Source organism: Dermacentor albipictus, chromosome 10, assembly GCF_038994185.2.
Source record: "Dermacentor albipictus isolate Rhodes 1998 colony chromosome 10, USDA_Dalb.pri_finalv2, whole genome shotgun sequence".
Classification (NCBI taxonomy): Eukaryota; Metazoa; Arthropoda; class Arachnida; order Ixodida; family Ixodidae; genus Dermacentor; species Dermacentor albipictus.
Window position 1 is genome coordinate 97434453 of NC_091830.1, and position 25436 is coordinate 97459888.

Here is a 25436-nt window from a genome sequence, read left to right on the forward strand (position 1 = left end):
TAGCGTTAAGGAGCTCGTGTCGCAGAAAAGCCGGTGTCGTCGGCGTCGGTGTCGGCGTCGGGTGTCGGCGTCAGCGTCGGTGTCGGCGTTTGCGGCGTTGACCGTGAGCGATAAATCATGGCAGGCGCTTCATAAATAAAAAGCAACTTCCAAGATTGGCCCGGTGGGAATCGAACCAGGGTCTCCGGAGTGTGAGACGGAGACGCTACCACTCAGCCACGAGTTCGATGCTTCAAAGCGGTGCAAACGCGCCTCTAGTGAATGCGGTGTTGCCTTCGAAACGAGCCGTGGAAAGTTATACTGCGGTGTATATCGGTAATTATGAACATGTAACGTACAGAAGTCACAATTACACGAGTTGCGAAGTGCGTTTCCGCTGCATTTCTTCTGCGCTTTCCGCACACGCAGAGCCATCTTGCGGCAAACACAGAAGACCCCCTCCTCTCAATGTACGGCGCTGCCCCGACAGGAGGCGCGCCGCGCGCGCATTGGGACCACTGCCAGGCGCGTCGCGGGACTCCCTCTCCCCTGACGACGCTTCGCCGTGCTCCCGGTTTAGATTACTATCTATCTCTCTGCCCGTGCCGATCACGACGTTTGGCTGGCGTAGATCGTTTCCCCTCCGAGACACCGAGTTCTTTGGTTCGTTCCGTTCGCTCAGGCGCACGTTTCGTTGCCGCGCCGAACGCTCCGTTGCTCGACGCTCACCGCGTGATAGGTGGGCGCTAAGTCCGATGCGGGGCGCGTCGTAAGTGATCGTTGTGCCGTAGCGCATTGTCTAACACCCCTTGGCGGGTCGACGGGAACGCTGTCGCGTCCCACTCTTGAAGGCGAAGCTTAAGCGTCCTCCAATTTTTTGCAACACGCAATGGAGGTAAGCCAAAGCGCGCGTTCTTTTATATACAAGTGGCGAGCCTTTTCCCGTGAGTTCACGAAGCGCTAGGCGCGCCGCGCGAACTAGGGGTTTCTTCGTCTCGCGAATGACATCTGCTGGTGTAGAGCCTGTAGCTTTCACTATAAAGCTTCCTCGTGGTGGCATGGCTTAAACTCCGCCTACCGCGAAGCGCATTGCAAATTTTCTTTTCAAGTCTATAATGTTTTATACCTAGGAATGTCTGCATAACCGCTTTCCTAAATTACGACCATTTCTACACTCTGCATCGATCCCACAAATAACCACCTATACAACTATACTTACATTTTAGCGTATCTCCCGGCATAATGTCGAACAAGCCAAGTAGCACTTGGCACTAATAAACTCCTCCAATCTGCCCTCGAGAAAGATATTGCGAAGTCAACAGCGTATAGCAGGCCTTCTTTATCTAGCAGCTTAGGAGTGAAATTACCGTACCATTGCGAAACAGTGGCCCTAGTGCAGACCTCCAAGCGCGAAGTGCAGACCTCTCTAATAAATAAAGTGTAGAAATAATAATAACACATTTTCTTCGGTCACAAGAATACTGATGGGAAAAATGGCGACATACGTATATGTTTGTTGCAGTATTATTTCATGATGAGACAACGTCAAACGCTTCACTTCTATCAAAAAGTGATGACGGTACTTTCACGATTTTGTAACGGGGTATTAGTTGTGCAGGTCCACGAACATCCGAGGACGCGTACATATTTGGCGTCTGAAATAATTTGTGCGCATATTAACGTTTGTTCAAATATTTCATATACATCTTCAAACTACCAGAGTACCTTTTTAAAGCAATGCATTACTACGAATGAACAGTTGGTCAGTAATGAGTCAGAAGATAATCGAATGCATTTTTGCAATGGGAGCTACTTTTGCCACACGGGAGTTTTGCCATATACGTTCATTTATAGAGAGCGAATAAAGACGTTCAAAAAAGGATAAAGACATACAGCCGATAAAAATGGCGGATTTGTGATGATCAAGTAGGATAGTTTCATTAAGAAATCTTTCCAGGTGTTGTATGAGAACTCCCTCTCAGAAAAGGTATCGAAGTTGAAGACAATGGCATCGGTGCTGTACAGGGATTTTAATATTGAGAATCTTGATAATGAAATCCGCCATTTTTATCGGCTGTATGTCTTTAGCCTTTTTTGAACGTCCTTATTCGTCTGCATTCTCGTCATACTATGCCAGTTTTGGTGCATATGAAGATTTAGGTGGCCGTTTCATGACCTATATGACCTGCATATCATGACATTCCTGTCATGGCCTATCATTTGTGTTTGTCATACACTCTTGTCACACTACGCCAATTGTGGTACCTACCAAGTTAACAAAACGACCATGAAAGCACCAAGACGCGGGCGGCTGTTTCATGACCAACATTACAGACATGTAATGATATTGTGACGCTCTTACGTACATAGTGGGTTCACGCCTCAACAAACAGTATGCGGGGGCATACCTACCGCATAGCAAGTCTCACATCAAATGGCCGACGGTCAGCAAAGACTGAACTTTCGCGTGTCGCCCGTTTAAAGCCCTTTATTTCTCGACAGCCTGTTTGACTTGCGCGGCGGGCTTCGTCTGCGCGGAGGCAAATGTGACGCTCTTACGAGCATAGTGGCTTCACGCCTCAACAAACAGTATGCGGGGGCACCGAAGAGTGGTGAACGAAGAAGATGACGTGTGGCTGGCTAGCCGAATCTCGACAGGCGCTTAGCTGATCAAGGCCATCGCATCTAACTGTACCCGGCTTCAAAGTAACGCCATTTGTGGGCGTAACAATATTAATGTCATGACCGACCACTCATAGACTCTTGCCCTACTATGCCAATTTTGGTACACACCAAGTTAACGAAACCACCGTAAAAGCAGTACCAAGACGTAGGCGGCCAGATAGATATACAGCGACAGTTCGTCACTTTATTGTTCCCACCGAGGTGGTCATTGCCCCTTGCTCAGGAAATGCATTTTTCCTCGCCGTGGGAGCCATTGCGCCCTGCTCTGTCTTGGAAGGAAAGCGGCTGTCCCATTGGGGCGCCACCACGACCACTCGGCACACCTGCTGTTACTTTTGAATCAATCCAGTCGACTCTCCCTTCTCAAGCTGTCAAAACCTGCACTCGTTGCCTCCGCCAAATCGAACTCCTGCTGGCAGATACGACGCCACCATTACGTCTCCTGTCATCGCCGCGGAACTTTAGCTTCCCAGATTTTGTCCAAAGAATCCCCGAGTTCCGTTTATACAAGTACAGGCACGTTTTCAACTCCCGGCGCGTCACTTAGCAAACAGAAAATACCTGCACTTCGTCGCCGCGCTACCCTCCAGCATCGCCGATGCGACAGATGACTTGCTAGCCGGTGTGCCTTTGGCAACAGCATACGACGACCTGAAACCTATGGTCCTGCAGCGGCTGGAGCCATGGCAACATAGTAAGATCTAACAGCTCCTCTTCGAGGATCTTGGCGACCAACAGTCGTCGCAAATTCTGCAGCGGTTTCGCTAGGTACTACGTGAACACTCCACACATGAGAGTCAAGCCTTCAATTTTGGGCGAGCTCTTCTTGCAACCCCTTCCACAGTCTGCACGCATGACACTGCCGGGTTCTGACGAGACGAGTCTCGATAGGCCAGCTGCCCGCAGTCGCATATGGAGCAGTCGCATATGGAGTCAGGGAGACACCATATGCGACTGCTCGTCTGCGGCACAGTTAGCTATCGCCAGTACGAGAATCTCAGAGCCCGGAGACTCACTCTCGCGCCTGGAGGAAACAGTCGACCGCCTTACCAGTGCATTAGAGAAGCTGATGGCAGGGGGCAACATGGCGACCAAATTTGGCACAACCATTCACCTTCGCAGTCTGGCAGCGCACCTAGAGACTCGGCGCGGTAGTCGTGCTGGTACCGCTGTCGCATTCGTGAACAAACAAGTCCCTGCACTCGGCCATGTTCCTTGACGGGAAACACACTGGCCGGTCGCTAACCACGGCATGCGACAACTGCCTTCACTCAAGCCACCTATTCTTCGTAGCCGATCGTACCACGAGTACGCGCCTCCTCGTGAACACCGGAGCCGAGCTGTTTATCGTTCTCGCGCCCACCGCAGGTCGCCAACGCGGCAAGTCCACACCCACGCTCCACGCAGTGAACGACACTGCCATCGCGTCGTATGGGCTCCGTTCAATAACGCTAGACATCGGACTCGAGTGCTTGCACAGATGGGTGTTTTTCATCGCCGACATCAGGCTTTTCCATACTGAGAGTGGACTGCTTCCTCAGCCATTTCAACCACGATGTGAGTGTGCCCGATTGGTGCCTAAAGGATGATGTCACATCCCTCAATGTACTTGGCCTGCAGTCGAACCTCAATTCATTTGGCATCCGTTTCAGCCCGTCTTTACGTACGGCAAGATACTTGCTAAATACCCGCAACTCAGGAAGCGCTGGAAAAATACCTGCCCGTAACGCACAAGCTGACGCATCGTATCGCCACCACCAGCCCCTCTGTCACCGCCTGGCCATGCAGGCTTGCTGGACGGAGTTTGGGAGTCGCCCGCCGTGCGTTGGAACAAATACTTCAGCTCGGCGCTGTTCGTCCTTCCTCCAGCAATTGATCTTCCCCTCTCCATCCGGTTTCAAAGCAGGACAGTGGCGACTGGTGGCTTTGTGGCGATTACCGAGCTTTGAATCCCGCCACTACTTCGGATCAATATCACCTTACACACCTGCACGACATCAGCGCTCCTTTCGCAGGAACCAAAACATATAGCTACACCGATTTGATGAGCGCGTGACACGAAATTCCTGTCAAACCCAGCGACACTCCGAAGGCAGCAATCACTACTTCATTTGACCGATTTGAGTTCGTTCGTATGGCGTACGGCTTGAAGAATGCGGCGCAAACTTTTCAGAAGTTCATCAACGAGGTTACGGGTGGACTCTCGTTCATTCTCGTCTACCTTGACGACATTCTCTGTGCAAGTCGCACAGACGAAGTGCACAAAGACCACTTACAACTTCTAAATGAGTGAGTGGATGTGCACGGCCTCGTCCTAAAACCCAGAAATGTATTTTCCTAGTTGAAGCCCTCGATTTTTTTCCGCCATCGCAATTCAACCCAAAGTATCAAGCCACTGGAATTACGGGTGCGGAAAATCGAGGACTTGCCCTCTCCAACCTCCTTATCAAAAGTTGCGCTGGTTTCATGAGCTCATAAATACCATCCAGCGCACACGTTCTTCAGCCGCTTACGAGCTTGCTGCGTCGCGATTAACAAAAAAAAAAGAATACTTACCTTCCACTGGACCTCGGAGCCGGAACACCCCTTGCAGGAAGCGAAAACGCGGTTGGCAACCGCAATTCTGCTGATTCGTTCGTTTCCCGACGCGCCAACTCGCCTTATGGTATACGTGTTGACAACGGAAGTGGATGCAGTAATGCAGCAGCACGATGGCACAGACTGGAGGTCGCAGCGCTTCTTCCGGAAACGTCTAAAACCTACAGAAGCTCGCTATAGCACATTCGCAGGGAGACGTTGGCCATCTGTTGCGCTGTCAAGCATTTCCCTTATTTTTTCTCGAATGCTTTTATATATTGGCCAACCATTAGCCCTTAACTTTCGTTTTCAAGAACAACAGTGCCGCGTACGCAGAACGGGAGCTTCGGCAACTGTTCTTTATCTCGGAATTTTCATCGGACATCCACGATATCTCTGCGACCGCAAATCAGGCTGCTTACGCACTGTCGCGGATCAGCGTTGTACCTGCTGGCCCTGTGGATTTCCAAGCTCTTTCCTGAACCCAAAAAAACGACCCTGAGCTGCGCCATTTGCAGGGAAAAGACTTGTCACTCATTTTGCCGAGGTGCCTCTCTTCTACACAACAATGGTCACGTGAGACACATTAAAAATATAAACTATGGGGATTTATGTGCCAAAACCATTTTCTGATTATGAGGCTCGTCGTAGTGGAGGACTCCGAAAATTTCTACCATCTAGGGTTCTTTAGCGTGCACCTAAATCTAAGTACACGGGTGTTTTCGCCCCCATCGAAATGCGGCCGCCGTGGCCGGGATTCGATCCTGCGACCTCGTGCTCAGCAGCCCAGTACCATAGCCACTGAGCAACCATGGTGGGTCCGTGAGAAACATCGCAGGAGCGACTCACTCTTTCGTGCCCCATTAGTAGGCGGCCAATATTCCGTTCCCTCTAGGGGCTACTACATCCTACCATCAAAGCGACACAGAGTCTCATCACAGACCACTTCGTCAAAGCAGGGATCAACAAAGACACTTGAAGCTGGGCAGGAAGCTACCATGCCTGTCAAGACGTGAAAGTGACCCGGCACACGCCTTCAACGGTGCAGCCGTTTCAAACACTCGAGAGCCGCTTCGATCACATGCATTTAGACTTTGTGGGGCCTCTTCTGCCCTGACAAAGTTTCAGGTACCTCTCTCTATCTTCAGGACTTCAGTATGGCCTAGTTGGTGTTTTCTGCATATCATATTGAGCGCAAATAAAGACGTTGTCCCCGTCGTTATTTGCGGTCAATATGATATGCATATACTCTATCTGTCTATCTTCGCAACTGACTATGTTAAACTGCCTCAAATTGACATCCCTGTTATTAGCAGGCTAAGCCCTCTTACCATGACAGAGGCCGCAGTACTAAACCTTCTCCTAAACCTGCACACGAAAAAAGGGCTGAGCCCCGGACAAAACACGCCTTTTTGAAACGATACGCAGAATGGACGACGTAGTAGTACCTTTGTAATATATTTAACACAATATTATCATCATTTGTTGTTCGAAAGGATTGCAAACCTGCAAAAGTTCTCTCAATACATAAAACAGCCAGCGAAAACGACCCGATGAACATTCGGCCAATTTCGCTTACGAGCACAGTTTGTAAAATTCTTGAACACATCACACTAAAGCATATAGCCTGTTCTTTTTTTAAAGGAGTGTCACATAATCATATCAACATATCTTTAACAGAGCCCTCTATCTCTATCATTCAACTATCCACGACATATTTAATTTGGACCAGCACAGACAAACAGAACTCATCCTATTCGATTTCTCGCAGGCATTTGATCGGGTAGCACACATAAAGCTCACAAGGAAACTCGAGACCACATTAGGAACAGGCCCTGTTATTGACTGGATTTGCGACTATCTTACTAACCATACCCAATTTGTGGAAGTGAACAGTAAGATTGCGCAGACAGCCCGCGTAACATAGCAAGTCCTACAAGGAAGCGTTCTGGCCCCTTTTTATTCCGAATTTTTAATAATGACCTATCAGCTAAACTCGCAGGAAACACAAGGCTATTCGCCGAAAACTGCATTCTTTGTCGAAATATAGCTTGCATGATAACCACATGTCATTACACAACGACTTCAAATCTTTGACTAGCTGGTGTGCCGACTGGAAGATAACCATCAATACTAAGAAATCAGCTGTTCTGTCAACCACTAGAAAGAAAAGTAACTCGAGCTTTATGTATACCGTGAACGGCGTGCCCCTGATAGGGTATTTTTTCATGAGAACAAATACCTCGGATTAACATTAACGCATGACTTCAGATGCGGCTCCCATATAAACCACTTTAACGCCAGTGCAATGAAACGCCTTTTATTTCTTGGAAGACACCTCGGACTCGCACCAACCGATGCAAATATTCTGGCTCCGAAAACATTCATCAGGTCAGTCTTTCAGCACACATCTAGTTCCCATACACTAAACTCATAAAAAAGCTAGAAGGTGTACAAAGGAAAGCTCTATGGTATATATACAATAAACATAACGTATCGCCCACCAAAATACTTAGCAAAGCCGGAATCTTAACAGTACAAAACCGAGCAGTATTAGCCCGTTCTAAGCTTATGTGCCAACTCCTACACAGCAACCTTACTAGTAACACCTCTAAATGCATCTCCTGAAATGAAACATGGCGAACGCGACATAAACACACACAAACACTTAATGAGTATTCTTCTAGTACTAACTCCTTCAAGAATTCGCCCTTTCCTTTCGCGATAAAAGAGTAGAATAAAGTGAGTGTAATCCATTAGTAACAACCCCACATTAGATACATTTGCTGTTTCGGTGGATAAACTTCTCCTCGCCTTACAGCTCTCATTTACTTACTCCGGTTCGTTGGTTTGTTACTAATCTTCACAGGCTAACACTTTAATCTATAAGTGTTCTTTTTATATGCATGAATGCATCCTGTTTATCAAGTTCAATTAGTGTTTTATATCAGATGTTTGTATATGTGGTCTTCTTTTTAAATTGGCTTCATTTTAGAGCGCAGCTCTTTGGCGTCCGTTCCTGGGTTTCGCGTCGGCGTTGTCGTCGGCGTTGTCGTCGGCCTCGTAACCAGCTCGCCGACGAAGCTGCTCCGCCGCCGCGCATGCGCGCTGTCGGCTCTCCGGGCGAGGGAGGATGATGGAAGGGAGGAGGAGAGACTGTGGAGGAGGGCTGGCTACACAAATGGCTCTTTGGCGTCCGTTCCTGGGTTTCGCGTCGGCGTTGTCGTCGGCCTCGTAACCAGCTCCGCCCCCCTTTCATCCCCCCAGCGCTAGCAGCGACCGACTGATACCGCTTTCGTGAGTCCGCTACCGCACTCACGAAAGACGTCGTGCACTTCCTGCAACCCGCATTAACCGTCCATCGATCCACACCGATGTTAGTAGTGGGGGACTTTAATGTTGACATAAAGACAAACAGCAATTTCCTAACACTTATGCGGGAGAACATCCCGTTCCTCTCGCTCGTAACGCGTGCCACGGCTGTGACAACCTCGCGAGGCACTTGTATAGATCTCGTCTTTGAGAATCAAGCATTGGTGTACCAAGTCGAACATATATCAGTCTATTTCTCCGACCACAAAGCTTCCTTCATGACTGTCAAGAACTGTTAGTGGAGTCTTTGTTAAAGGAATACGTGTGAAAAATAAAAAAAAAATTCTGTGATAGCGCATACATGTGTTGCTCGATTTCTTTGCCTCAATCTATCGAAAAGGTGACACAGCTTATTTGCTGCGCTCAAATTTCGCATTAGGAAGTAACGTAATCGTCGGTAATTTTTTTTGCAATAACCTTTGCAAATACACATTCGTGCTTATATAATATTGTTACGGGGAGAAAATACGCTTCACAATATATTTACAAGATATATACAACGGGCAGAGAAGACATGCACACAAGACGGAGCCGGTGCGCGCGACTATGGGCGATCGTCGTCTTCGTAATTCCTCTGATCATCATTCGCTACTGCAGCGGCTCGTAGCATGACCCCCGGTGGCGAAGGCGCTGTCCCGGTGCTTGGCAGCTTAGAGTGATATCATTTCTGTCCAGCGACCTGAAGGATATCAGACGAGGATCGAAGTATAGAGGTACCGAGAGGCTGTAACTCGTAGGTCACGTCCGTCACTTGACGGGAGACACGTTATGGGCCTGAATAGGGCAAAATCAGCTTCTCACATAGCCCAACGTGCTGTGCTGGTTGCTGCGCCATGCAGGTAGCAGTATATTAATATTCTTTTTTCGCAAATACTACCTTTCGTACTTTAATTTCCGGTTATAATCCCATGAGGGATTGAGAGTATGGGAAATAAACAAATAATAAATATAAGTATGCATTACGGCTAGCTGTGCTTCCTGAGGCCTATGTCCAGTTGGACATATCGGTCCACGATGAACTATCTGCAGGATCGGTACACGAAAGAGGCTAGAAACGTACCCGATGCGGAAAAGTGGTTGTAACAAGCGAAGAAAGACATCGAATTTAATAATTGTAACTCCAATAAACAAAACTGCGCTTCGTTTTCAGTGTTTCAGGGATGAAATATAGTTTAACTCCTAGATGAAGCAGTGAATGGTCGCTTAAACCTTCCAGTTATGTAATTTCGGATAGGTATTCTGGGCATCCCTTCGATAGTAGGTGTAGCTCGTTTTTAATATAAGGGCTTTCTAGTGGAGCTTGTTACCAACAGTGTAATTTTTTTTAAGTTGCAGTTCCTAACGAAATGCGAAGCATGGGTTAGGAGAGGAAATTATAAGATAGCTATACGCGCTAAGGGTAGTATTCCAATTAGATGCACACAGTGGCATAAACATTGGCTTACCAACCAAGTTAACAGGCACGGTGTCACGCGCCGCCAAGGCTAGCATGAACATATATCACACGATCACCGCGGACATTTGCTGCCAGAATGCTGGCGTGAGGAAGTGGGGCAGGAGCCGCGAGCGACTTCCCTGGGAGCAGCGTCTCAGATCAATGCGAACCAGTCGCGCGACAACACAGTGCACACGAAGCCATCAGCTATATCGCATCGGCTAGCCGTCGAATCCACATCCAACAGAGGACGCATGCTGCCGCACTCAGCCGTGGCATGCACAGCGGCGGCTGGAGACGCGCGCGACCCTGTCCCCCCTTTCCCCCCTCAAGTCCTAGGGCGCACACATCTCATTTCCCCCCATGCGCCTGCTATAATTTTGTTCTCGCAAAACTGCGGTTCCCCCTTGACATCCTTGACAATGCTAAGTAGGGCATCTTGATCTTTGGTTAGGCAGCTTGTCGGAAGTTTCAGGTAACGCAACTATGCAATATGTCGGCTTCGAAAATGAACGACCGGAACGACAGATTGGGCAGTATTAAGGCCAGGAATGTTTTCAATGTCGCCCCGACGAAGTAAAATGCTTCATAAGCTCACCCGTGTGGGCGCCGGGACGTGAAGCGCATGCGCCTTCGCAGATCGGTTCCATTTCGGCCGGTGAAGGAACGCTCCAACGGAAGGCCCATCACGCGAGCACCGAAATGCAGCGGGGATGTGGCTTTGTTACGAATAAATTTTCGCAAAATCAGAATTTTTTTTCAGTCTGCGATGCCCCAAGTAACTTATACTACATGTGGTCTTAGAGATAGCTTTGATTCTACCATCACCTAAACTTGCAAAAACGCCTTCATAAATACTGCTCTCATTCGACATTAATTTTCTACCGCCAATCGATACGAAACATTCATATGGTGCAGCTATATACATCTGCTGCAAGCGTGGCTGTTTAGCCCAGTGGCTAGGAGACCTGGATTCTCTTTGTGGGGACGTAGGTTCCAAACCTTAACGATTCTTTCCATTGGAATTTAGTTTTTTTGAACGTTAATTTCATTATAGCGATTCATATCATGTGACGGACGCACCGGTTTTCTCCTTGCGTATTTAAAACGACATTCATTCCAGGTTCCCACTTTCTAGATCGCATCATATCAAAACTGCGAGGCAACAATGAAGCCTGAAAACGGTTTGTGAAACTCTGAGAGGCAAGAAGGAGCTTTCAATTTTATTGTGAAACATCGCTGGAGCGCACAATTAAATACGGACGAGCAGAGAGGAACAACAAGGACGCCGGACCTCAACGTATATTATTCACGATAAGTAGGGCTTTATGTAGATAGGGAGGCTCTGTTGGTGCACCAGATATTTCTTTGAACCAGGCCACAATGATCGAAGATGGCAAAATAACCAAAAGAAGGCAGGAGTTTCACAACACTAATGAGCAATCTTGCAAATCTCTCGCCCTTCCTAGCTAACGCGGCACCCACGTTTGCCGTGACCTATTGGTTTCCAAGGCGTCCCAGAAGGAGCACTGACGGAGTGCTGTTTTTCATTAGAGATACAAAATGCTTTAAAAGTATCTCGGGTTTTCTGAGCACTGAATTTGCGCAACACCCGTGTTCGCTTGAAAAACACCTTGTATGCGTTGGAGCTTTGAAGCTCTTGATTTAACCTCTTGAAGTTCCCCATCAAGCGCATTTATCCTAAGAGCGTGGAATCGCGCTGCCTCTTGCTTGCATTGCAATTGAAAAGAGCACTTGCGGTTTTAAAATGTTCAAAAGACAAACTAATTCAAAACACATGGGATGACAAGAAGACGAGCAACATGACTGCTAACTTAAACTGAAATCACTGAGCCTAGAAGGAAGCCCTCCGCCGGCTGCCGTATTCTTGCGGAAGCGAGTGGAACCACAATTTCTGAACTCTTTCAACGTATAGGCTGAAAAAAAAAACACGAGCCTCAAGTCGCAAAAAGATTAACATCGAAACAACGTAAAATCCAGCCGCCAGAATGCAGAAGGATTGTGTTTTGGCTCACAAACGCTTACCTCGCGCACGTATTTTCTCAGCACTTCCCGTCGAAAATTTTAATTATTGCCGTTTTATCGCGACAGGAATTATACGGACACTCCAGTTGGATCTCTGCCGTCGGCGCCGCTGTAATGTTCCGTATAAAGTCCAAGGGCGAATATATCGTCGTCGCACGCATTATGGTGCATGTGCGAGTGAAAGCGTGCAAGGGTGATCCGACGATCACGGCTCAATCTCACACGCCGCCTTCCGTCGCGCGCAATGCACGAGAAGTATGTGTGTGTGGGGGAGGGGGGGGGGGGGGCGTTCTACTTCGTCGGCTGCTGCGTATGGCGCCGCCACGCGCGGCCGCTATCGTGAAAGCTTTCTTCAGTGAGTACAGAGTCTAGGTTCGCCGTTGGCTTGAAGCTTCAGGCGCGCTGTGTTCTCGCCGCTCAATTTGCGTTAAAGGGGGCAGGCTGCACGAACGTCGATTCGTTCGATTCTGCTGCTGCACTTCCCCGCGCCATTGTTTTGATAATGAGGGTCTGCGCTCATCGAGATGTCTGTGTTTACCCATGCGCACGTGACACCATGCTGGTCAATTTAGTTGGCGAATGTTTACCAGTTTATGCGGCCGACAAAGCTACTATCCTTAATTCGTATAACTGTCCAACAATTTGCTATCCGAATCAATGCTATCGAATCAATTTGCTATGAATCAATTCAGGCGAAACTGCAATTTCTTTATCGATGCGCAATGGTACGCCGGTGTACAGAGGGCTTCCTCATAATTTCATTTGTAAGTGAGCGTTCGTGTTTCTCAGGCCTTATTTCCGCACCGTGTGTTATGCGTTTATGAAATAGTGTGCACTTTTTGATGATGCTCGACCTAGCTCAATCATCTACACTTCTGGAATTTAAAATCTTTTGAGATAAAACCAAAAAATAACTGCCCTTCCACTCAGTGAAGGATGACTAGCGAAGCTGTTCATGTGGGCCTCTTTAATGGCGAACTGCACCTCCGCCATTGGTCAGCCTGGCATTGCACTAATTGCGGATCGGCACACGCTTGGGAAGTGCTTAACGCCTGCTTCCCCTCCACCACAAGTCTGCCCGGTATTGCACAATCTTCAGGATCGGCCCACCAGGGGCGTAGCCAGGGGGGGGGGGCTTATGGGGCTTCAGCCCCCCCCGAAATTTTTTCGTGCTGTTCATGCACCGCCGACCAAAGTGACCTCCGGCGCCGGAAATCACTCTGGATTTTGTCTAGAATGTCTTTTTGACGGTCGAAAAGACATTTAACCGCGAAGATTGCAAACTCGGGCTGGATTTCGTGGCAACGCCCATACACCGGGAGTCACATAACGCCAAGCAGTCCCATCCGAGCACCAAGTTTCAAGGGCGCTTTGATGGTGAGCGGGCTCACCGCGGCATCTCACTGAGGCCACGGAATCTATGGAGCGCATGGATATCAATTGCGAAACTTTATGGGTATAATTCTCATAAGCTCTTGATGTGAAAGCTGCATTGACATTTCCAAAGTTGTGCTTTAGATTTTCAATTGCGGAACTTTGTGGGTTTAATGTTGTTATAAACATTTGACGCCAAATGTCTATTGACTTTGCTAAAGCCTTACATCGGAACATACAACGAGACAAGCCAAATCAACACACTAGCAGACGAGTTGACAAAGCAGGCAGCGAGGTTCAATGAGACGAAGCGTTGGGGTGGTTCATTTGTGCCGTCATGTCACATAAAAAATATAAACATTTTTTTTTAACCTACGCCAGAACATCCATGTCAAGACACTAAAGCCAGCCAAAGTAAATACGTTCTTATTTATTTTTTCTACTTTGACTTTTATTCGCGAGGACACATTGAGCCTCTTCAATTTTTTTTTTTTTTTGTTCTCGCTAACCTAACCGCGGGCTGCCAGAGCCAACCAGAGCGCATACGTTTTTCTCGTATGGCCCCGACCACCATGCGGTACACTTCGGTGCGCTTTCGGTTTGCTCTGGCCGAGTGGATTTTCACCGGACAGAGTTTTGGACGCTTTCTGGCTAGCAGACGAGAAAAAAAAAAAACAATGGTCGCTCGCCGCCATCACTGTGGGGACTCGAAGGATTGCACCGCATTCCTTGAGCGGAACCTTTCCGGAAAGTCTTCTTTCGCCGCTGTAGGATACTGAGCAGTATGCGTATGGTTCTCAGTTGACCAAGCGTCTCATGTTATCTTCGGTATTCCTTCCGTAGCCCCATTAGGTGCCCGAAGTAGGCATTAGATTCTGGCCAAGATACTTTCCTATGCGTTTCTTTTTCCTTTCGGTGCCTCCGCCTCACAGAAAAAAAAATACATTGTTGCGGCGCAGCGAATTGTCGCAGGGTGAAAGTTCGATTTTGATACTTCTTTTGCGGAAAGTAATGGGCGACGGGACGCTTCAGTTGCCGGATAAGTTTATCATATTATTGCGAAAGCAATTATATGGACACTCCAGGCGCATTCCTGCCATCGCCCTCATGTTTCGTATAAAGTCCAAGGGTGATAACATTGTGACCACGCGCTACATGCTGTATGTGCGAGTGAAAGCGAAGGAGGGGAGGTGGAATGGGTGAGCCGACGATGGTGGCTCAGTCTTGTGTGCGCAAAGGAGAAAAGCGGGGAGCAAGCGCGCCGCCTTCCGTCGCGGGCAATACATCGGCGGAGTGGATGGAATGGGGGCGGAATCTAGGATTCTGTGAATCTATGATTGTGCAACATGTTTATTTGCCTTGTTTGACGCATTATATACAGTTACTTCTTTATTACAGTATTATATACGCATTATATACACTTAACTTATACAGTTACATACATAGACTCATTGGAGACTTATACGTATACTTAAATATCTTGTTGCGAGGTTTTGTGTATACATGCAGTGAACTTTTTTCAGTAACACTTTTTTGTCCTTTATCAAGCCGTATTTTCGCATTTGCATATCCCATTGTACCTTTGCATTTCTAATGTACGAGGCCGAGTCAAATGAAAGTGAGCCTACCCTAACCGCGCAATAATGGTTCGGTTCATTATCTGCGAGGCATACGCGTAGGAGAACGGCATGTCTCATTTACAAAAGTGACACGCAGGTGTGAAGATAAATGTTCTTTAATGCTCTCATACACTGGGTTGAATATGGTTGCGTCACATAATGGACACTTCAAAAGTTGAACAACTCGGTGTCGCGAAGTTTTTGACAGCTGAAGGTGTTTCCAAAACAGAAATTAATCACCATATGACTGCCGTGTACGTTGAACACTGCATTTCATTGACCACTGTGAATCGTTGGAGCAAACGGTTCAAAGGACGTTGCAAAGACATTCCAAGACCGGGCCAACCTGTCAGACCTGTCACCTTGCGACTTCTACATTTTGGGGCAACCGAAAAAATAGCTCAAGGGAACCAGATACAGACTTCTTGAAGCAGCAACCCAAGGAGTTTTATAAGACGAGAATCATGCAACTCGTTAGTCAATATTACAAATGTCTAAATTCTCATGAAGACTACTTTTAAATAAAGTACCCCGTTGTTGGCTCATTCATTTGACTTGCCCTCATATATCTTGCAGAACACCTGCTTTTTATACGTGCTCTCTGTCGCGACTATAACTTCGGTGCAATTACTCACGATACACGACAAGGGACAGCTACTCCTGCGTAATACAATGGAACAAACGACAGCGTCATTGAGATTTTTCACTGGCCATTGCATATATACAAGAATGTAAGCACGGTTCTTGAATGACAAAGTTTTATTAAAATATTTGTCGTCAACTTGTTCAGTTCATTGCCTTTTAATTTTTCATATAAGCGGCATGCACTGCTTTCCTGGTTTCGAACTGATATAGTTCTAAAGTTTGTGTGATATTTCCTTTACTTAATAAATAGACAAAAAAACATGGAAGCATTGACGTCAGTTTTGTTGGGCACAATTTTTGGCACATACGAGTATAATATTTTATGAAAAAAATACATATTTTACTTGTATTTACAGAGCGTAGCTTTCAAGAATTCGTTTGCAGCATCTTTGGCAATGACAATGCAGTTATTATTCATGTATTTGATCCCTCGATAAATTGTTTAAGAGGAAGCTTTAGCTCGGGCCCAATCCGACGCGGCCTATTCAAATACTTGTAAAACACAGAAACGCTTTTCTGAGATAATCCTGCTAATCGCTTTTATTGAAATTGGTTGCATTTGAGAGAGAAAGTTAAATCCTAGTGTCTGTTGGAAACAGAACTTCGATTTAGGGCCTGAATTTTGTTTAAAATATTTTGGAAAATTCAAAAGTTTGAAAAAATAGAAACATGGCGTTTACAAACTAATAGCTATGCATGAAGAACAGATATTGTGGTTCTGTAAACGGCATTTATTATAACAGTCAAAGCGGACAAGTTTGCTGGGTCAATTTGTATCTTACGTTAATTGGTTACGTTGTGTAGAAGGGTTCTGCAAAAGCCGTATTTCCACAATACTAAATTTTTTTGAGATTCCTGTGTAACATATTTATTTTGTCCGCTGTAGATGTACTATTAGATGCAATTCACAGAATTGTGATATCATTTTTCTTTGTTTAGTCACGGAGCTTTAAACTTGATAGTTTCGTTTCCTGAAAATTTTCAATTTTGGCCAATTTTTAATAAATAATTGACCTCCTAAATGAAAAATTCGAAGCCAGTAGTCACTAGAATTAAACTTTTTCTTTTAAATGCCACAAACCTCCTCAAATTTGGTGAAGTGGTTGCAGGGAAAAACGAATTCCCCTTCTACACGTACTTAAATAGGAGCACCCGAGCTAAAGCTTCCTCTTAAGGAGGAGGCTGAGCTGCAACGTGCAGCTACACACACACACACACACACACACACACACACACACACACACACACACACACACACACACACACACACACACACATATATATATATATATATATATATATATATATATATATATATTGGGCCAGTGGCGTAGCCCCCCCCGAACAAAATTTCTGGCTACGCCACTGCGGCCCACGTATCGAAAGCGCTTAACGCTGTGTCACCACCGCGGCCGGTCGGCCCGGTGTTGCACTGTCCTCGGGATCGCTCCACGTGTAGGAGTTTTGTGTGTACACATGGACACGGTACTGGGGGAACTAGCCCTTAACAGCTCCGCTGTAAAATTGGATACGTCATAGTGTTTCTTAATTAATCATTTAATTTATTAATGACAATTACGAACGCGAGAGCAGTGCGACGAGCGCGTTCGCGCGCTACCGCCGAGGGGCGCCGACGATCCGGCTCTGGAAGATGACGACGCTGGAGCCATTCCTGATGATGTTAGATTTGTGTTGCCTACACATGGACACGATACTGGGAGAACTAGCCCTTACCAGCCTCGCTGTAAAATTGAAACTCCATTCCACCCTCTTAAGGTGATGGACGAGCGCAGCAATGTTGGGCCGCAGGGAGGTACGACTGCACGTGCAACAGTGTTATAAAGAAATGTTTTGCACCAACACATGCGCACGTGCTACGGGTAGAATCGCGGCGCGTGCCCTTTCGGCACCCTCTTTATGCCGAGCGAAAGCACCCTGGTGGGTGCGATTTCTTTTTCTCACGCCTCAGCGCCCCCCCCCCCCCCACCGGAAATCCGTACGACTGAAATAGGACACGAATCTAGTTGTTTTGACCACTCTTTTTAGCCTAAAGTCGCACACACAGCAGCTCAATCCAAGGTGACGGTCCAGAAAGTATCTCCCGAAGCTCGCGTTGGCACCGGCGAAGTCGGTGTTGCGGTCATCGGTGGCGTCGTTGCCGTGACGACGCCATCTCTTGCGCTCGGCGTCGCTCTTCATCTCGGGTAGCCCGATCAGCCCGACGTCGAAGGTAGCATTGGCCGGAGCAGGCGCGTTCTTATTCTCTCGCCGCCGAGTCGGCGGCACGACGCCGACAGTCACATTCCTGCTGGTCCCCTCGGTATCTTTTCTCCTATATTCACTGTTCTGCGGGCGTACGAACCACTCGCGGCTGTTCTATGCCAACGTCTGCGGGAAAATTAGCCTCTATCCCCTTATCGTACAGGTACTACGTCACAGACACGTGGTTTCAGACCCACGTGGCCGCTAAAACAAGGCTTCGATGCCGAGGAAACGGACATCCTCTCTCTATTGCTGTTTCTTTTTTTTTCGCGTCTTCACTCCGTTTTGGGCTCACTCGCGCGCCTTGCTCCTAGCAAACGGTTTGTCCTAGCCTTAGACAGCTTCGCTGTAAAATGTTAGCTGTAAAATGTTAAACGTATGTTCTTGACCCCACTGCACACTTTCCTTTTACTAACAAGGTTTGGATGTCTTACGTGCGGTAGTCACGCCTGGCTCTATTATATGCTATTGTGAAATAGATGTTTGTAGGTATGTCAGTCGCCTCATCTTAAAACATAACTTAAGTGCGTGTTTTCATACTATATTGCGTAGTGCACTTGTTTACAAACTTTTGTTTTTTTTCTTATTCTCTTGAGTTGGCAGAACATCGCAGCTGTTCCTGCTGCTGTAGTGTCTCCAGTACTTATCACTATCTTGCTTTAAGTTTTGTTTGCCCTGCAAAAAAAGAGGAGCTGGTGCAAAAAATGCATAATTATATAATTATATAAAGCAGAAGCCATAAAACTAAACTTTAGAAATATCAGTAAAATGAAATACCTCACCGTCTGACGTTTATTGGTGCACTTTCTTGATGTAGGAGCATGGTCTACAGAATTACGACAACTATTTCTTATAACTGAAGCGAACATAGCACGTATGTATATTAGGCATCGCTCTCCGTTGTTACTGAACATTCATAAACCCTGTCCTATCTCCTGCAGGCCTTTTTTGTCTAAAAGAGTCGAAGAATGAAATTGGTGTTCGCAGCACTTTTTCTTCTTTCAGCGTGCTGCACGCGGGGCAATTCTGGAGGTGAGTAACTTTCTTTTCTTCCTGGGCTCCTCATACAGTAGTCGTCCTGTGTACTGTCTTTGTCTGGCGACAAAGGTGGAGGTGCTTGGTATGCCCTCATGCCCGGAATAAAAGTGTGGAGTGCAGCGTCCAGTTCATATCCGAAACCACCTAAAGTGGACACTCCTTTCCACGGCTACAGTCGCCGACTGCAAGGCCTCAGCCCGGAGGAAATTCTCTTGGAACCCCCCCCCCCCCCAATTTACCCAGCACCTCCACCAGTGTCGCAAGATGCGAATAACAGTATACAGGATGACGGTGCAAAGAACAAACAGAAGCTCTATATCAGAGACTCAAAAATAATCGGCCACCCCAATTTTATTCTGGGCGTGCTTGCTCTCATGTCGCTCACTAGGTTCTCTGCGGCAGTTAGCTTCTTTAGCCATGACAATATTTTTCATTTTCCTCCTAAATGAACGGCAGAACAATATTAGGTTAAACAAACTGTAAGGTGCTGTAAAATAATGTGTAATAATAATAACCACCGGGTTGGCTCCTGCTTTCTGCAATTACTATAGAATGTTTACTACGATGCTCTGGCTTGAATATATCAGATAAGTACGCAGATAGAAAAACTGTAAAGAATATATATAGGGCTATGGGTTTTGTGCTTAAAAATTACACAATAAGTGTTAATGTAACAGATGCCAAAAATAACAAATGGGTGGGGCATCCTGCAAGGATAACGTAAAATATGTAAATTAAAACTGTTCCACGAGATTTTCCTTGACGAACAGGCAAGAAGAGCATCAAGTATTTAGATATACCTGCCTACGTGTCCTTGAGAGTGAATCATGAACTTAAAGACACTTTCTTTATTATAGCGTGTTTAGTACGTCTTCTTTCTCTAATACAACATCAACATGGAAGTGGCTACCGAACCATGTTGTCGAAAAAACTTCAGATGATATTTATACGTATATTTATTTGTCCTGCTTCCGGGACTATATTTCACCTGCTAACGACTTAATGTTGATATAACGAGCGCGAGAGTTGACACAGAATGCAAAAAGAAGCGACAAGGAGAAGCGCTTCATCATGGAATGTCATATTTTCATAAAATACCAACTGGCCCGGCTTCACACCTTTCTTCAGACCTACTGTTATCACTCAGCGCAAGCCGCGCTTGTATTATTCGGAACTTACCTAAGTGGTACTCTTGATTTTATCTGTTATGTATGTTCTCGCCCAACCTTGTCTAATAAGAATGTATCTATGACACGAATAGAAAAGCACGCGGGCAAAAGCGATTACGCTGTCACCTTTGACGAGTAATACACCAAAGCCGACGCGCTTGTCCCGCAGATCAAATTTTTTTTGATCGCCGTGTTTGCTGGCCGCTATCTTTGTGCATGAGTGTTACGTGTTTTGCTGGGCACAAGTTCGCCAAATAAAGAGATAGGTGTGTGATTCACACTAGCAGCAAATGTATTCTTCACCGTCACTACAACTTGGCTACCCCCCCGCCCCCTGGCAAAGGTGATGTTGAAATAAGTTATGGTGTTTTACATGCTAAAACCACGATCTGATTATGAGGCACACCAAGGTAGGGAACCCTGGAAATATGGAGGACATGGGGTTCTTTAACTTGCACCTGTGTCTGACTACACTCGTGTTTTCGCGTTTCACCCCCTCGAAATGCGTCCAGCGTGGTGGGGATTAAATCGCGCGACCTCATTCTCAGCAGCCCAATGCCACAGCCACTAAGCAGCCACGACGAGTTGCACAAGTGCTTTTGTGTCCATATACTAGCTGTCCCCTTCCAACTGCCAGCTTAGCCAAAAGCGTGAAGAGGACGCCAAAGCCAGCCCGGACCGTCGGGCTCGCCGCAGGCAAAAAAATTTGGCGCCAGCGCGCGGGTTTATACCTGAGAACATATGAAAGAGCGAAGCCAAGTCAAATACCATCATGACAGACCGAGAACCGCCTGCAGGCATCGTGCCGCGAAACACAGAACACCACCTATCTTCAGCGTAGCTTCGTCCGATGACGCAGAAAGCTGTGTCGAAACATTCATGAGAGTTTCGAACTCGACAACTGGAACTGTGATAGCAAGCTTCGCCATGTTTACTTCTCCTTGGAGGATGCTGCGAAAACATTGTTTGAAAACCGGGAAACCACCCTAACTGTTGATCTGTTAATACATAAAATGAGCACTCTTAATTTGGATGCGAAAGTCATGAAAGTTATTGAAGATTACCTGAACGACAGAATTCAATGCGTAGTTATAGGAGGCAAGAATTCTAGTTTTGCCCAAGTCACTTCTGGAGTGCCGCAAGGCTCGGTGCTGGGGCCACTGCTGTTCTTAATTTACATCAATGACATCGCTTCATACATTTTCTCACAAATTAGACTTTTCGCAGATGACTGCGTTGTTTACAGATCCATTCGCAATCAACATGATATAGACGTACTCCAGCAGGACCTCAACAGCATAGCCTCCTGGTGTCAAAACTGCGAACTTAGCCTGAATACTGATAAATGTTACCAGGTAACATTCACTAAATCTAAAATCACTAATGAACCTACTTAAAAACTGGGAGATTCCATGCTCAGGAAGGTTAACGAAATTAAATACTTAGGTGTTCATCTAACTGCTGATCTGTTCTTTTCCAGCCATATTGCTATGACCGTCAGGAAAGCCGGGAAAATGCTCAGCCTACTTATACGAACCCTTAAAACTGCCCCTCAGATTCTTAAAACCATAGCATACAAGTCGCTGGTAAGGCCGCAATTAGAATATGCCACCGCCTTGTGGGATCCCCACCAGCGGTACCTGATTGATAAGTTAGAAGGCATACAAAACCGCGCTGCCAGGTTTATATCAAAGCAGTACTCCAGACACACAAGCATAACAGCAATAAAGAAACACTTCGAACTAGAGCCCTTACAGATAAGACGTCAGAAGCACCGACTGAAACTTCTGCACGCAATATACACTGACGCGACTGGCATTGACAAGCTAAAATACCTTAAAGCACCCCACTACATATCAAACAGAAGAGACAACAGTTTCAAAATACGTGAAATTTCCTGCAAAACTAACTATCTGAAGTTTTCTTTTTTTCCCCGCAGTATTTCGGAATGGAATAAGTTGCCAGTTGAAGTTGTGAGTGCTCCTCGGGATGCATTTTTAAGACTAATCAATGATTTGTAATTGCAATCGTCTTCCAAACTAATGACTGCAGGATGAATGAACTTTTTCTTGCACTGTTTTTCTTGTACTGTTTTTCTTGTACTTTTTTGATGTACTTTTCTCATGTACTTTTTTCATGTACTTTTTTGATGTACTTTTTTGATGTACTTATTTTTATCTTGATGCATTGCTCCGTTGTCATCCCTCCCTTTTGTGTGATTATATTCTCGTGCTAGTCACTTCATTTTGTACCCACTCCCCTGCTATAATGCTTCGGCGCTGCAGGGTGTACTCTAAATAAATAAATAAACATCATGAGATCTCTTTAGAAGCAACTTCCTGAAGACGTTTACCAGCTTCATCTCAAGAGTGAGAGCCGAACTACTACTAGAAGCGCTACTGCAACTGTCCAATCAGACCATCGCCATCTCCACGGAAGGATGGTCACGGGAAGTCGGAAATGTTAGACGAGAAAAACGACCGCTTCCTCATACGTTGTGATCTCTATTTTTTCCGTCGTGTTTTCGTCTCAATTTCAAATTTCAGTTTTCCGCATGGACCACACGGCCCATCAAGAACCGTTCCTTATGCGGGGCGTAAAACAAGAACTGTTCATCGAACTACTTCGACATCCATCGAAGACCACTGTAGAATTTCTGGAGAGGCGACGACAATTCAGAAGGCTAGAAATGCGCACTAGGCGATATCACCGGCAAGTGCTCATGCCGCAGTGCGAAAACCAAAACATAGCTTCGACGATGTGCGAGAGACCATTAGGGCCATCGAGCGCGAAGAACTGCGCAAGACGTTCCCTTTGTCGCATCCTTAGGTGACTTTGATCACTGACGCGGCGAAGGACGTACTTCAATAATATTTTCTATATTCGTGGAATAAAATGTGCATGTAAGTAAAATAGAACGAGTCAATGGAAGTTAGTGAAGGGCTGGTCGAGTCGCCGCATCCCCAGCACGGAACGCTATTTAGCCAGGGTGATACCATGAGTACCGCTCGAGCCACCATGTAATACGTGTCGCGAGCAAACGCTTCATCAGCATGCCTAATGTTTAGGTTAGTGCTATTCGGCGCAAATGAGCGATATTATCCTGGGGCTTTCTTGGTTCGGGAATAGGGACCTTTCTGCATGCCACCAAGAATCCGGGATGACTGCTGCAGCCCAAGCTTCGTTTATGACCCCCAACAGCACTTTGTGAACCTTGCCTTCCGTGTTTCTATAAAGTTCATACGGCATGCCATCAGGTCCTGGTGCCTTACATGGCTTCGACAGGTCTATTGCCGCAAAAATTCCGCCATAGTGAAAGAGCTTGTATAACCGCAATGTCGAAAAGTGTAGGCGGCGTTCCTGCGTCCGCGGGATGGCAGTTGTGATCAACGAAAGGAGAAGTTGCTTTGTCTAATGCCGGAAAAAGAGTGTGGGCAACAGTTTCTGCAAATACTGCTGATGCCCGGCCTGATGCTAACAGGGCCCAGGCTGCGGGTTCTGGAGGGCGCCGACCACGCAAGGTGCGCCTAATAGAGGCATAGGACGACGAAGGTCCGAGAGAATAGCACCAGTCCATCAAGTGACTACGTTATAAGCGGTGTTCATGGCGCAGAGCTACTGCAGGAAGGCGTTGGGCATCTAACCGAAGTGCATTGGATTCAGGGTCACGTTCTCATGCAAGTTCTGCTGGGAGGCGCGACGCCCAGAGACGCAGAAGTTGGAAATCAGGAGTGCTTCGCCATTCATCAACCCACGACGCAGGTGTTGCTTTAACTAATGCCGCCTTAAGACAATGGGACAGGTCCCGCGTGGAGTTGGATACATTGCTTTCTGATACCGCCCTGAATTGATCCTAGTCCACCACTCGACATTGTCGGCGGAGGCGGCCTGTTCCGTCCAAAGATGAGCCAAGGTGAATCGGATGATGGTCGCTACCCCAGCAGTCGGGTTCACATGACCACGGGACGGTCGTCCTTCCCAGGCACCAAGATAAGTCCGGTGAGTGTGGCGGCGCGCGAGGGTGGCACGCCCACGAGTAGGCCCTGACACATTATTAAGCAGAGTGAATTGGCTGTCCAATAATGTGTCCAGCACACACGTACCACGCGCTCTGGAAATGGCGCATCCCCATGTGATGTGGGGCGCATTAAAATCTACCATAATGGGGAAACCAGGATGTTTCTGTCGTAGGTGCGCCAACCAGCCGACACACAACCGAGCCGCACGACCGCTGATGGGCCGGGCATAGTGCGAAACGATGTTACCGTCCGCGCGTCAGAGACCAACCAATACGCCCACGACATCTTGCCATAAAGTGCACTACCATGAAATATCAATGCGGGTCTGATGAAGAGTGCATTTTACATAATCTCCAGCCTTTCCTGGAGGGACATCGGGCATAGCATTCCTACGGTCTAACAGTGAAGGCGATGAGTATGACAAAAAATACTGAAATGGGTGGCAGGCCGTTTGATTCTTGAAGCAGTAGAGCCCAAAGATGGAGCTTCCCACATCTTAGACGCTGACGCACCTCTCCTACCTTCTCCGCGATGCCGCGACTGTTCCACTGTAAGATGCCATCTGGCGCACTTGAAGACGTACCAGCTGTCATAGGATAAGATTGGCCAGTAGAACCGAGCTGACATGCTGGAGCGGTTGCGCAACGAAGCGCAAGAGTTCTTTGTGTGAAAGTGGTTTCAACACAGATGCCGGGTTGCCATATGAGCAGGACTAGACGTGGACGACGACTGCGACGACCGCGCTCCGCCATGACGACGCGTTGGCGTTCCTTGTATGGCGTTCCTTGAGACATTGGATTTCCTTTTCAGGGGTTGCGAGGCGAGCGTCGATCTCAAACTCTTCGTTTGTCAAAGGAAACGTCGTGTCTTCTATCGATTGTCATGCCCGTTGTCGTCGTGAAGTGGACGACCTAACAGCTGCACTAAATGTAGGAGTGGAAGCGTCACTTGTCGCTTTACTTGCTATTGTCACCTGGCTAGCGTCCTCTTCCAGCGAGGCCAGAACGGCATAACCGTTGTACACAGGGACTTGTTTTATTAAAGGATCTAGAGGGGTCCTTGCTGGCTGTCCAGAATGGCGTTGTCGAGCCTTCTTAGAGGCCTTCAACTTGGTAGGACACGTCATGGAAGTGATGTCATGATCGTTTGTTTGGCATAGGCCGCATCTAAAGGATGCTGATGGTTCAGGCTCCATGGTGTCGTCCTTGGGTGGGTA

At 47.0% G+C, this 25436-nt stretch overlaps 1 protein-coding gene across 1 annotated transcript in view; it reads left to right on the forward strand.

Moving 5' to 3' along the window:
- Positions 1-868: 868 nt before the first annotated feature.
- The window catches only part of LOC135897303 (uncharacterized), a 104878-nt gene continuing 80310 nt past the window's right edge, over positions 869-25436 (forward strand). Inside the window, exons 1-3 of the mRNA XM_070526598.1 lie at positions 869-874; positions 11294-11348; positions 19000-19026. Coding sequence (XP_070382699.1) covers positions 869-874; positions 11294-11348; positions 19000-19026 — 88 coding nt within the window. The remainder of the gene's footprint in view (positions 875-11293; positions 11349-18999; positions 19027-25436) is intronic.